Consider the following 14,793-nt stretch of genomic DNA (forward strand, 5'->3'; position numbering starts at 1 on the left):
CACCACCCCGTGCTCGTCCTGTTTGTTGCGAAACACCCACTTGGTTCCCACAACATTTTGCTTCGGACGAGGCACCAGTGTCCAAACTTCATTGCGCTTGAAGTTGTTGAGCTCTTCCTGCATGGCCAATACCCAATCCGGATCTAGCAAGGCCTCCTCTACCCTGAAAGGCTCAATAGAAGAGACAAAAGAGTAATGCTCACAAAAATTAACTAATCTAGATCGAGTAGTTACTCCCTTGCTAATATCACCCAGAATTTGGTCGACGGGATGATCCCTTTGAATCATCGCTCGAACTTGGGTTGGAGGTGCCGGTTGCGCTTCTTCCTCCATTACTTGATCATCTTGTGCTCCCCCTTGATCATCTGCCTCCTGTTGATGAACTTGTTCATCGTCTTGAGTTGGGGGTAGCACCATAGTTGAGGAAGATGGTTGATCTCGTTCACCTTGTTCCTGTGGCCGCACTTCTCCAATCGCCATGGTTCGTATAGCAGCCGTCGGAACATCTTCTTCATCTACATCATCACAATCAACAACTTGCTCTCTTGGAGAGCCATTAGTCTCATCAAATACAACGTCGCTAGAGACTTCAACCAAACCCGATGATTTGTTGAAGACTCTATACGCCTTTGTATTTGAGTCATAACCTAATAAAAACCCTTCTACAGCTTTGGGAGCAAACTTAGAATTTCTACCCTTCTTCACTAGAATGTAGCACTTGCTCCCAAATACACGAAAGTAAGATACATTGGGTTTGTTACCGGTTAGAAGCTCATACGAAGTCTTCTTGAGGAGGCGATGAAGGTAGACCCTGTTGATGGCGTGGCAAGCCGTGTTCACGGCTTCCGTCCAAAAGCACTCGGGGGTCTTGAACTCTCCTAGCATCGTCCTCGCCATGTCGATGAGCGTCCTGTTCTTCCTCTCTACCACACCATTTTGCTGTGGTGTGTAGGGAGCGGAGAACTCATGCTTGATCCCTTCTTCTTCAAGGAATTCCTCCACTTGAAGATTCTTGAACTCGGACCCGTTGTCGCTCCTTATCTTCTTCACTTTGAGCTCAAACTCATTTTGAGCTCTCCTGAGGAAGCGCTTGAGGGTCCCTTGGGTTTCAGACTTATCCTGCAAAAAGAACACCCAAGTGAAGCGGGAAAAGTCATCAACAATAACCAGACCATACTTACTTCCTCCTATGCTCAGATAGGCGACGGGTCCGAAGAGATCCATATGCAACAGCTCCAGAGGTCTTGAAGTGGTCATCACATTCTTGCTGTGATGCGCTCCTCCCACCTGTTTACCTGCTTGACAAGCTGCACAAGGTCTATCTTTTTCGAAATGAACATTGGTTAGACCTATCACATGTTCTCCCTTTAGAAGCTTGTGGAGGTTCTTCATCCCCACATGTGCTAAGCGGCGATGCCACAGCCAGCCCATGCAAGTCTTAGCCATTAAGCATGCATCTAGACCGGCCTCTTCTTTTGCAAAATCAACTAAATACAGTTTGCCGTCTAATACACCCTTAAAAGCTAGTGAACCATCACTTCTTCTAAAGACAGACACATCTACATTTGTAAACAGACAGTTATATCCCATATTGCACAATTGACTAACAGATAGTAAATTATATCCTAGTGACTCTACTAAAAACACATTAGAGATAGAGTGCTCATTAGAAATTGCAATTTTACCTAACCCTTTTACCTTGCCTTGATTCCCATCACCGAATATGATTGAATCTTGGGAATCCTTATTCTTGACGTAGGAGGTGAACATCTTCTTCTCCCCCGTCATATGGTTTGTGCATCCGCTATCAATAATCCAGCTTGAACCCCCGGATGCATAAACCTGCAAGGCAAATTTAGGCTTGGGACTTAGGTACCCAACTTTTGTTGGGTCCTACAAGGTTAGTCACAATTTCCTTAGGGACCCAAATGCAAGTTTTGTCTCCCTTGCATTTTGCCCCTAGCTTCCTAGCAACAATTTTCTTATCCTTTCTACAAATTGCAAAGGAAGCATTCAAAGCACAATAAATTGTAGAAGGTTCATTCACTACTTTCCTAACAACATTTCTCCTAGGCATTTGATGAACAACATTTCTTCTAAGCACATTTCTACCATGCATAACATGAGAACTAGAAGCAGTCATAGCATAAGAGTCATAAGCATGTGAATCAAAAACATCATGACCTCTAAAAGTATTTCTAGAATATCTCCTATCATAGTACATGAAAGCATGATTCTTCTTAACACTATTAGCCATAGGAGCCTTCCCTTTCTCCTTGGTGGAGATGGGAGTCTTATGGCTTGTTAAGTTCTTGGCTTCCCTCTTGAAGCCAAGCCCATCCTTAATTGAGGGGTGTCTACCAATAGTGTAGGCATCCCTTGCAAATTTTAGTTTTTCAAATTCACTTTTGCTAGTCTTAAGTTGGGTATTAAGACTAGCTAATTCATCATTCAATTTTGAAATGGAGACTAAGTGTTCACTGCACGCATTAATATCAACATCCTTACACCTAGTGCAAATTTCAACATGTTCAACACAAGAGTTGGATCTATTTGCTTCTACTAGTTTAGCATTTAAGTCATCATTAATGCTCTTTAATTTAGAAATTGTCTCATGGCAAGAAGATAGTTCACAAGAAAGCATTTCATTTCTTTTAACTTCTAGAGCATGAGATCGTTGAGCTTCTACAAATTTATCATGCTCTTCATACAATAAATCCTCTTGTTTTTCTAAGAGTTTATCCTTCTCATTTAATGCATCAATCAATTCATTGATTTTATCAATTTTATTTCTATCCAATCCCTTGAACAAACTAGAATAGTCTATGTCATCATCATCACTCGACTCATCACTAGAAGAATCATTAGTACTAGCGTTACGAGTGATTACCTTCTTTTCCCTTGCCATAAGGCAAGTGTGATGCTCGTTTGGGAAGAGGGATGACTTGTTGAAGGCGGTAGCGGCGAGTCCTTCGTTGTCGGAGTCGGACGAGGAGCAGTCCGAGTCCCACTCCTTGCCTAGATGCGCCTCGCCCTTTGCCTTCTTGTAATTCTTCTTCTTTTCCCTCTTGTTTCCCTGTTCCTGGTCACTATCATTATCGGGGCAGTTAGCGATAAAATGACCAATCTTACCGCACTTGAAGCATGAGCGCTTCCCCTTTGTCTTGGTCTTGCTTGGCTGCCCCTTGTGACCTTTTAGTACCGTCTTGAAGCGTTTAATGATAAGAGCCATTTCTTCATCGTTGAGTCCGGCCGCCTCAACTTGTGCCACCTTGCTAGGTAGCGACTCCTTGCTCCTTGTTGCCTTTAGAGCAATGGGTTGAGGCTCGTGGAGTGGTCCGTTCAACGCGTCGTCGACGTATCTTGCCTCCTTGATCATCATCCTCCCGCTCACGAATTTTCCAAGTACTTCTTCGGGCGTCATCATCGTGTACCTGGGATTCTCACGAATATTGTTCACGAGATGAGGATCAAGAACGGTAAAGGACCTGAGCATTAGGCGGACGACGTCGTGATCCGTCCAACGCGTGCTTCCGTAGCTCCTTATTTTGTTGATAAGGGTCTTGAGCCGGTTGTAAGTTTGAGTTGGCTCCTCTCCCCTTATCATGGCGAATCGTCCAAGCTCGCCCTCTACCAACTCCATCTTGGTGAGCATGGTGATGTCGTTCCCCTCGTGAGAGATCTTGAGGGTATCCCATATCTGCTTGGCATTGTCCAAGCCGCTCACCTTATTGTACTCTTCCCTGCACAAAGACGCTAAGAGAACAGTAGTAGCTTGTGCATTTCTATGAATTTGTTCATTTATAAGCATAGGGCTATCCGAACTATCAAATTTCATTCCATTCTCCACAATCTCCCATATGCTTGGATGGAGAGAGAATAAGTGACTACGCATTTTGTGACTCCAAAATCCGTAGTCCTCCCCATCGAAGTGTGGAGGTTTGCCAAGAGGAATGGAAAGCAAATGCGAATTCGAACTATGTTGAATACGAGAATAATCAAATGAAAAGTTCGAATTGACCGTCTTTTTGTAGTCGTTGTCATCATCCTTTTGGGAAGAAGTAGACTCATCACTATCGTCGTAGTAGATGATCTCCTTGATGCGCCTTGTCTTCTTCTTCTTCCCTTCCTTCCGTCTATGCCCTGAGCCGGAGTCGGTAGGCTTGTCGTCTTTCGGCTCGTTGACGAAAGATTCCTTCTCTTTGTCGTTGATCACGATTCCCTTCCCCTTAGGATCCATCTCTTCGGGCGGTAAGTCCTTTTGTGAAGAGAACGGCTCCGATACCAATTGAGAGCACCTAGAGGGGGGGTGAATAGGTGATCCTGTAAAACTTCAAAACTTAAGCCACAAAAACTTGTTAAGAGTTAGCACAAGTATGGCCAAGTGGCTAGAGAGGAGTCAAAACACAATAACCACAAGAAATCAATCACAGAGATGACACGGTGGTTATCCCGTGGTTCGGCCAAGTACAAAAACTTGCCTACTCCACGTTGTGGCGTCCCAACGGACGAGAGTTGCACTCAACTCCTCTCAAGTGATCCAATGATCAACTTGAATACCACGGTGTTCTTGCTTTTCTTTCTTCAATCCCGTTTGCGAGGAATCTCCACAACTTGGAGCCTCTCGCCCTTACAAAAGATGTTCACAGAGAATCACGGAGCAAGGGAGGGATTAGCAACTCACACAACACAAAGATCATAGCGAATACGCACACACAAGACCCAGACTTGAGCTCAAGAGACTAGCACACTAGAACGGAGCTCAAATCACTAGAATGAAGAACAAGTGCGCAAGATTGATGTGTGAGTGATCAAGAGTGCTCAAGGAATGCTTGGTGTTCTCCTCCATGCGCCTAGGGGTCCCTTTTATAGCCCCAAGGCAGCTAGGAGCCGTTGAGAACAAATCCAGAAGGCTATCCTTGCCTTCTGTCGTCGGGCGCACCGGACAGTCCGGTGCACACCGGACACTGTCCGGTGCCCGATTTCTTTCCTTAACAGGCGCAGCCGACCGTTGGCGACCGTTGCAGATCTGGCGCACCGGACAGTCCGGTGCACACCGGACAGTCCGGTGCTTCCTTCCGACCGTTGGCTCGGCCACGTGTCGCGCGCCGATCGCGCGGCCGACCGTTGGCCCGGCCGACCGTTGGCTCACCGGACAGTCCGGTGCACACCGGACAGTCCGGTGAATTTTAGCCGAAGTCGCCGGAGAAAAACCCGAGAGCAGCCTCTTCGGCCGAGGCAGCCTGGCGCACCGGACACTGTCTGGTGCACCACCGGACAGTCCGGTGCACCAGACCGAAACAGCCCCTTGGCTGTACACAGCCAAGTCTTCTCTTCTCTTCTTCTTTCTGTTTCTAACACTTAGACAAGATATTAGTACACAAAACCAATGTACTAAGGCTTAGAAACATACCTTAACTTGTGATTTGCACTTTGTTCATCCATGGGCATATTTTCACATTTAAGCACTTGTGTTTGCACTCAATCACCAAAAATACTTAGAAATGGCCCAAGGGCACATTTCCCTTTCAAAAACCCTAATAGGACATGAGTATGACGATTTTTTATACTCTTGGATATTTTATTGGGTCATTTGTTATACTCATCGGGTATGATGGGCTTGGGCATGTTCTTTCATGTCCATACCCGCTACCTAATGGGAAACCCACTAGCATATGGCATGTGCGTCCGGATTAAAGTGTTTCATATATTTTCTGAGATTTGATGGCATAATGTTGTCATTTAATGTTGCATGTTGTTGAACTTGTAATAAAATTATGTTGGGTTTGATGAATATGTGAGGCTGACACAAAGGTAATATGTTAGCATCTTTCGATATTTATGAGGTACGAGGTTTCAACATTTTGTATTTGGTACTTACATTTGCGATTCAAATGATCATGTCTACTGTAATGTTAGTGGGTATGGATACCCGATGGGTACCTGCTACCCGTGGTGGGTATGTGTATGACATAATTTTGTACCCATGATAGTTAGTTGGTATGGGACATTCTTTCTCCATTCGATATGGATATAGCTTTGTGTGACTATTGGGGACCTTACCCATCACAATTCTTGAATGTCATGTGTCGATGGTGTCGTGCCTGCTTTGTCCACTCCATCGTGTCCTGCCATAGGAGACGGATTTTGATTCGGGGCTTGAAGACACAGACAAAAACCCTTTTAGGCTTGTTTGAGAGCAAGGATACCAAAGAGGATTGGAGATGCTAAAATTTCTTTGCTATTTAATTTTGAATAAAATAGGGTTTTAGCCCTGCATTCTGATATTGTTGCTTCCATACAAGCCCTTAAAGACCGGTTGCCCCTCATAGCCACTAGCTGATAGTGTGGTTAGACGCCTCCCACACCATCCACCCAAGTGGCGGTCCCATCCACGATCGGGATCGCGGAGCGCACAACTGCTTCTTTCGGGATCGTACTCCGACACGTCAATGTTCCTCGTCGATTTCGCCCTCCGTTCTGTGGCACCTGCTCGTGCTCGCTCTCTTCTCTCTCTCTGCGCCGATAGGAGAAGAAGAAGATCTCACGACGGCGGCCAGAACACGCGCGTTGTTCCAGTCCCAATCCATCCATCATCGCCGATCAATCGCGCTTCTCGTGCTCTTCCCGCTTGGCATCTGCCGAAAAGGAGATGACATGTCAGGCTGCGATGGAAGTGGACAGCAGCATCAGCACCACCACCACCCAGAGAAGAGGAAATGATTCATGCAATGTGGTGACGATCACTTCTATTTGTCTGGTCAACAATCCTGCCCCCCTCTCTCTCGCGCTCGCTCACTGTTGCACGCTGGTTGGTTGTCACAGAAACTAGAACACATTTGGCTCGCATTTTCTTGACCCCTCCAACGTCCTAATCAACTGTGATACCGAGCGTCCACGATCGCAGAATAGCCTTGCAAAAAAAAATGGTAAACATTGACCCTATCGCATCACATCAGGCGGGTCCAGGGCTACCTTTAGACTGTCTTTGATGAATCTTGTAAAATAAGGGTCTAGATGATATTTATTGACAATGTTTGTAGAGTAGAGTTTAAAATAACATACGGATATGGATGGGACAAAAGAGATGTTGGAGGTATAGTTTGCGAGGTATCTTTACATCGTATCTAGTGTACCACTACTAGTATAGTAGTATATGCACTGCGCGTGCTGGCGAGTGTGCGAGCCTGTCGTATTCAGTATTCTCGTACAAGACGAGAACGCCTTGGCCTTGCCCTCCCGGGAATAACCTAGTGCAGCAGATCCACGACGTAAGATGATTGGCTGCAAAAAAGACTCGTTGAAAAACCCAGGTGATACTAGTCCTCATCTCAGAGACCGTAGCATACAGGCTGCCGTGTACAGTACAGCACGCTCACTCACCGTTTCTCGGCCAACCAGCTCAGAGACCGTAGAGCACGCTCACTCACCGTTTCTCCAACTGTGCAACAGACATATGACAGCTCGGGTCGTCTTACCACGTCAAACCGCTTCGGCCAACCAGCGGCTGCCAGGTACCCACCGTTTACTGGCACCAGCCTGCCTGGGCACGCACGCACGTTGCTCGCGGTCGCCGTGAAAGATCTCGACACGTTTCGGGCGGGGGAAGAGCGCGGACACCTGGCGCCATCCCACTGGCCAAAACCAACCCCCTCCTCGCTTATAAAAGAGCCCCCGCAACGGCTGCTCTTGCTCATGCTCACCGAGCTGCTCGCTTCAGTCCTCATTCCTCAATCTCCGCGGTGCGCCCCCGCGAATTGCTGACGTCGACGCCCTCGAAATCTCGCTCTCTCCGTTTCTAGACCTTCTCGGCTTCCCTCCTCTGTTTCGTGCAAGAATCCATGGCGGCTACGACGATAGATTGGCACGGCCGCAACGCCGCCTTGTATGGCGTGCCGGACAGCAAGGAGCTGGTGCGCGCGCTGGCTCCGCCCATGCAGCAGGCCCCGACCATCTCGTTCGCGTACCCCTGCCCAGGCGTGGAGCAGCAGAGCCAGTGCGCGGCGGCGGGCTCGTTTCTGGGCGCCGGCGGCCTGACCCCGGCGCAGCTTCTCCAGGTGCAGTCGCGGCTCCGGTTCCTGCGCCGGCCGGCGGCAGCGGGCGGCGCCGCGCAGCCGATGAAGCGGCAGGGCGTGCCGCAGCAGGCTCCGCTTCCCGCGCGGCCGGCGGTGTCCAAGCTGTACCGCGGCGTCCGGCAGCGGCATTGGGGCAAGTGGGTGGCGGAGATCCGCCTGCCGCGCAACCGCACCCGCCTCTGGCTCGGCACCTTCGACACCGCCGAGGAGGCCGCGCTCGCCTACGACGGCGCCGCGTTCCGCCTCCGCGGGGACTCCGCCAGGCTCAACTTCCCCGAGCTCAGGCGCGGCGGGCAGCACCTCGGCCCGCCGCTCCACGCCGCGGTCGACGCCAAGCTCCACGCCATCTGCAGCGGCGCGGACGTCGGCGCGCCGCTGCCGCAGGGCCAGAGCCAGAGCCACGCCACGGCGGCGGCGACTACAGCCACCCCGAGCCCCTTCTCCTCGGTGAGCCCACACGTCAAGAGTGAGCCGGGCTGCTCCGTCTCAGAGAGCTCGTTCTCTGCAGACGGCGACGTGTCCTCCACTGGGTCTTCCGACGTGGTGCCGGAGATGCAGCTGCTCGACTTCTCGGAAGCGCCATGGGACGAGTCAGACAGCTTCCACCTTCGCAAGTACCCCTCCCTGGAGATCGACTGGGACTCGATACTGATTTCATAATGCGATGGCTCTGCTCGTCTTGTCTCCCTCGATCAACCTGTTCTTGCTTGCTCTGTACTTCACAGATCAAAGGATTAAAGTGGTGCACTGTCTTGGTTTTTAGGTACTTGTTTGTTTAGGTCTCGGGTTTGATCATGTCTAGCATCAACCCTGCTCTGCTTGGTTTTTTAACGGCATTGCCAGGACACATGTCTCACTCATCTGTATTGTTTTGGTGAAATTACATTACACTAGCAGTCTGCATGCAAACGGTTTCATGTATATATCTTTAAAGTTTAAACTCTATACTGTAGTTGCAATGGTCCAATTGAGAACCACTCTGACACACTGTTATGGCTGTTAATATTTTTGGTGCTGTACTTCTGTTACTGTTCAGAATAGCATATCCGAGATTAAATGATATGAAATAAAACATGTTGCTATGGAAAACAATAGAAGTTGATTTGATTAAACATAACGTATGATATTCGCGATTTTACGTATGGACTTGTTAGCCAATAAGAAGAAGCACATTTCAACTAGGAATAAGCTGCAAGTGTCAAATATATGTGATTTGTTATAAGGTGAGTGTTAGGCTGCGTCACGGCAAATATGAACATGAACTATTTTTATCATGGAATTGTTTTGTCGTTTAGACTTATTTTAATTCCATTTTCATCAACATTTGTTTATTATGTAAAATGAAATGGCGCCTCCTCCATACAAAAAAGGTTAAAATGCAATCAAAATTCATAGGATTTTCTAACTGTGTACAGTTATCACAGAACTCACAAAGCTTTGACTCTGCGTGAAAAAGTTTCTGTGCAAAAAAATGATATTCTGAAACCACTTTTAAAATATTCTCCTTTCTACGCGGAAAGATATTTTCAAACCACTTTTGTAATATTCTCCGCTTATAGAGTAATGCAATCCTTTTTAGCTGTTCAGAAGCGTCCAAAATCTGTAATTTGTTAGATCGAAAACTAAGGTTACTAATAATATTAATTATGAAACCATTAAAATATTCTCCTTTCTACGCGGAAATGTATTCTTTCAAGAAAAAAATAACTTTCCGCTTAGAAAGGAGAATATTTTAAAAGGGTATTCTCAAAACCACTTCTGAAATATTCTCCGCTTATAGAGTACTGAAATTCTTTTTAGCTGTTCAGAAGCGTCATATAATTTGTTAGCCCGATAATTACGGTTACTAATATGAAATGTGTGATGGTTCCCTCTGATCTTGGTACTAATCTTGAACAGCGCTAGATGTGGTTATATTTATCTGTTGCTGCGCAGGAGGGAAAGCATCTGGATCCCTCTTTTTTGTTTTTCGCTTGCTCGTAGTTTAAAAGGAACAGAACGTCATGTGGGGAAGTCAGTACTGCACGTTACCGCAACGTTGCTTCCGATCAATACAACGCTAACCCGATTCCCCAGACGAAGGAGAGAAAAAAAACACAGGTATTTAGCAATTACTCCCTCCGTTTCTTTTTATTTGTCGCTGGATAGTGCAATTTTACACTATCCAGCGACAAATAAAAAGAAACGGAGGGAGTACGTACTAATCACCGCAACAGACATGGTTCGCCTCAAAGTTCATTGTACAGCGTAACTTTGTCGCTTGTATCGAACATTTCGTTTGCCTTTTGGCCGATGCATGAACCTTGAGAAAACGCGTTAATTGTCAGCTAGCTCTGTCTTTGGTTCATTGCAGAACTCTGAGCTTCATCAGTAGGCAGTAGCGCTGCGTGCGCTCTGTAAAAGCATTGGAAGAGATACGAGTATTAAGCTTCGGAGAAGGCCATGTTCAGCTAACAAAGCCATTTTTCCCCCGTTGGGTAAACAACAGCCTTGTTTGTACAATGTACATATAGAGCACTAGCACAACACAAACAAAGTCAAGTGTATATCTGAGAAGTCATAAAAATACTGAAACATATGTCAGGCATAGGGCCCAAGCTTTAAATACGTGTAAATGAAGATCATGGTCCTGATAATGTATAATTTGTCACTTGTCAACTGCTTATCCTCCTCAACCTGTTATTAATCCAAGCTGGTTTACGTCGCTTTACAGATCAGTATGGTCTATCCACACACCTTGTTTTTTTTTTCCCATCCCGTGGTCATTTTCATGCTTTATTAGTGCATCGTGTGGTATTGACCATTCGTATTTTCTTATGCATATCCTGTGACGGAGGAGGCTGGAGGTAGATAGCACACCCATAATGCCGAGGGGCACTGTCAGGTCAGGTCAACCCCCATAATATGTGTCGCGCGCAATGTCAACGCGGAGGTGCTATTAATTAGACTAGACGCACTTGCGCAGGGTTGCCCACTATGTTGCCACGCCGCGCCTGCCTGCCAAGGTGATGATGGCCCATCGCGTACGTAGCTTTGAGTTGACTTCGTTCGTCTTTCGTTCTGATCTCACAGAGAGAAGGCTGGAGACCTGGGGAAAAAAGAGAGAGGAGCGCCATCATGGTGTGCTAAGCTAATGGAAGGATTAGTTCAAAGCTTAAAAAAGGAATGTGATCCGTTGAAAAAGAAGGGTTTGGATGTCCAACAATCCAACCCAGGGAGTTGGGCGTGACGAGAAGATTCACTTGGCAAAGAAAGGCTGGCTAACCCTCGCTCGTATAGGGATAATGTGTGTATAATCGCGTAGGCTGGTATAGGCTTGATCGTGACAGTACAGTAGTAGCTTGGTAAGCTAGCATTGACCTATGCTATGCAAGTGCAAAATAAGCCGTCTGGGGTTTCATTTGCTTTGTTGACCGCGCTTGGAATTGGAACGCGGGACTGCTGCTGTGCTGGCTATGGATTTGCAGAGGCTGTGTGGCTGGAAGTGGGTGGAGTGTGAGCCAGAGAACGCTGATCTGATCGACCACTTCCACTTGCTCGGTTGTCACCTGCCAAACTCCAAACTCACTATGCGCATCCAATCGGAACAGCTCTAAGCCGTTTTACTGTACCTGAAACTCTGAAGAAAGGGAACCCGTGCATGAACCCTGCTGCCTTAGGAAACCCGTGCAAGCCTGCAGAATTGGTACGCTGAACTAGGCATGTGCCTGCGTTGCGTGCCATTCTGGTTCTTAGCACAACCAACCACGGTGCCTCCGCCCGGGCGAGTGGAGTGGGCCGGCGGCAGGAGGGACACGGGGTATTATTTCAGTGCCCAAAGCCATGTCGGCAGGCAGCGCTCGAGTATCTGTCAGTCGCCACACTGCCAGAGTTGACCTGGCTCGTCTTGGCGATCTCTTGACAAGTGTCGATCCAGCAATCAATCTCGGCCCCATTCTTTCCGTAGAATCTGAACTCTGCAGGGATGGAAGAAAAGGATGCGCCGTCAGGCCATGGCCCATGGCCAGTTTCTGCAATGGCGTCGCCCTCAAGCCACCAACACGAGGTTGCCGACGGGCGCTTGACGGACACGAAGTGGCGTTAGTTAGGTCCTGCGAACGGCGGCGAGAGCTGTGCTGTGTTTTGGAGCCCGGCCCGGCAGGACGACGTCTAGACTCGGGAGTCGGGAGTGACATTCTGGTTGTGGCCACTAGCCCACGAAGATGCTCAACCTGTGTGCCGAGCGGGCCGCCCGACGTAGTAATGAAGCCTCCGGATTTTGGCAGAGGCCCGTCAAAATGACGTGATGAGCCCAGTCCGCTAGAAAGGCCCAACTCTCATCGAGACTCAGAGCATCTCCAAGAGACTAGCTAAATAAGTCGCTAAGCTAAATTTTGGCTACTAAATAGCAAAATAAATCTCCAACAGACTAGCTATATGACTCGCAAGCTATCTACCTCTCTAAATTGTCTCTCTCACTAGCTAAATTTAGCTAGCCACATGACTAGTCAAACTAAATAGATAGTCTGTTGGACTGATATGCTATATATATAGTGTAATCTTTATAAAAACGTAAATAGATAGTCAAATAGAGAGGAAAAAATGAAGAGTCTCTTGGAGATGCTCTCAGGAATGTATATTTATAGTGTGTGTATAGTGTACATGTTGCTGTGATCCGGCCTTCAACGCCATGATTCAGTTCGTGACAATTTACATCAAAGTCTCAAGAATTTCACAACATTTTACAAAAGGCGCGCGAGCACGATCTTCCGTCCAACATCCGCTTCCACGCCGCCACACATTTGACATTTACATGACCGCGCGCGGCGTCAATTTCCATTCCCCCACGATCCAGAGTTCCAGACCACAGGCGCCCCCGATCGTCGTCAGTTCCGGAAGCTGCTCCTGCAACTCTGCGACGCAATGTGCACGTCCTTGCTCAGCCCGGCGGCGGTGATCCCGCAGTCCACGGCTAGCCTCCTCTGCCCGAACCCGAGCGCGCCGACGTGCACCTGCACGGTGACCTCCACGGCCAGCTGGAGCGCGAGGTGCTCCTTGGACCCGCTGAACCCCTTCTCCACCGCCCTGGGCGTGCGCCCGTTGTGCTTCACCCCCTGCAGCAGCACGCTGAAGTCGGTGGCGTCCTCGCCGCCGTCCGCGGGCTGCCCGACGTCGCCCTTGGCGAGGGTCGTCCCATGGTGCGCCAGCCTCGCCGCGCCGCGCCTGTACCACAGCGCCGTCATCTTGTTGGGGTTCACCGCCGTGAGGAAGACGTCGTAGTCCACGCGCTGCTGCCGCGTCGAGTTGATCACGGTGATCCTGTCCACGGAAAAGCCCGGGACGCCCGGCCGCAGCACGACGAGGGAGATGAGGACGGCGGCGCCCACCAGCGCGGCGGCCGCGAGCAGCGCGCCGAGCGTGCGCAGGACGCACGGGGAGCACGCGCCCGACCCCTCGCTTCTCCCGCGCCGCTTCTTGCCCCCGCCGCGCCGCCCGTTCCGGTAGCGCTCGGCGAGGTAGGCGTTCTCGGGGGGCGGAACGCGGTATATCTGGTCCTTCTGCACCTGCACCACGTACGTGTCGTGCGCGGGCGTCGCAGCCGCCGTCGCGGCGACGGGCACGAGCGGTGAGCCGAACGCCGTTGAGACCGCGGAGGAGGAGGCCGGCTCGGGCGACGCCGGCACCGCGGGCGGGAGGGCCCTCTCCGCCATGTGTAGAGGAGGGACGGGTGGTGATGGTGGTGGCGGAGGCGGGGATGGAACTGGCGGAGGGCGGAGGGCCGAGGGCGTCGCATCAGGGGTGGCGGGGCCCGCGCGGACACGGTTTTAACGATACGCCTATTATTGGGCGGCCACGACCCGGTCAAAGGCCTACGCCACCAACCCTGAGGATGGTTCATCGGTTTCGCCTGCCGCCGGCGCGGTTGCATGCAAGAATGCAACGGCGTTCCCGCCGGACACGGCGCCGGCCTAGCTTGGCTGCTGATTAGGGCATCATGGACTGCAATATATCGCCGAGATTACTTGCCTTGTCTAAAACACTAGTAACGCACACATGGCTCTACATGCATGCATGGACCTAGCAAGAATAGAGATTATTGTCCAAGCTTCCAGCCTTCCATCGTCATCTCAGGTGAGGATAGACAATCATGTTCTCAAACCAAGCACCTCCTGCATTTATATATATAAGGGACAGATACCCCTATGCTTAGATCTAACCAACTAACAAGCTCATTCTCAGACACTTAAGTTAAAAATGGCGCAGTCATGCATGTGTGAATTAAATCCCAAACCTATCTATCGACTTTAAACCATATATAACCAAAAGAGAAATGAGCATGGATTTTATGTACTCCTGCTATCCAAGTTGACGATGTAATAGAGTTTTGTTTAAAATACTAAAACCTAATGCTGGTAAGACATTAAATGCTAATGATGTGCCTTGAAATCAATTTTATATTATAACTCCAAAGCAATTAAATATACTAGAACCAAAAAATAGAAGTAGTTTAGAAATGACTCCTAATAACTTTTGTGAATATTAGAAGATAAAGCAGACAATAGAGATTTTGTTTAAGAGATTCTAGCTAGGTGTGAGTTATGGTGTTAGGATGGTCACCCATATGTCTCGTTCATTGCTGCCTAGAAGATTAGTTGAGATAGAATCTTCATCCACTATTTTTGAATGTTAGAACAAATGGAATGTAGAGCAAGCAATGGAGATTGTAGCTCGAAGATTT

The 14,793-nt window shown here is 48.7% G+C and overlaps 2 protein-coding genes across 2 annotated transcripts; one reads left to right on the plus strand and one right to left on the minus strand.

Annotated features, from left to right (window-relative positions):
* The first annotated feature begins 7,724 nt into the window (after positions 1-7,724).
* Positions 7,725-9,020, plus strand: LOC100274117 (uncharacterized). The gene has a single exon (NM_001148496.2). It carries the CDS (start codon positions 7,842-7,844, stop codon positions 8,733-8,735), a length of 894 nt encoding a protein of 297 aa, NP_001141968.1. The 5' UTR covers positions 7,725-7,841; the 3' UTR covers positions 8,736-9,020.
* A 3,687-nt stretch (positions 9,021-12,707) lies between these two features.
* LOC103639486 (hydroxyproline-rich glycoprotein family protein) lies at positions 12,708-13,849 on the minus strand. The gene has a single exon (NM_001353588.1). It carries the CDS (start codon positions 13,763-13,765, stop codon positions 12,941-12,943), a length of 825 nt encoding a protein of 274 aa, NP_001340517.1. The 5' UTR covers positions 13,766-13,849; the 3' UTR covers positions 12,708-12,940.
* Between the last annotated feature and the right edge of the window lie 944 nt (positions 13,850-14,793).

Source organism: Zea mays, chromosome 9, assembly GCF_902167145.1.
Source record: "Zea mays cultivar B73 chromosome 9, Zm-B73-REFERENCE-NAM-5.0, whole genome shotgun sequence".
Lineage (NCBI taxonomy): Eukaryota > Viridiplantae > Streptophyta > Magnoliopsida > Poales > Poaceae > Zea > Zea mays.

Excerpts from the sequence above, each read along its gene's own strand:
- LOC103639486 (NM_001353588.1), bottom strand. The coding sequence starts at position 13,765 with ATGGCGGAGAGGGCCCTCCCGCCCGCGGTGCCGGCGTCGCCCGAGCCG.
- LOC100274117 (NM_001148496.2), top strand. The coding sequence starts at position 7,842 with ATGGCGGCTACGACGATAGATTGGCACGGCCGCAACGCCGCCTTGTAT.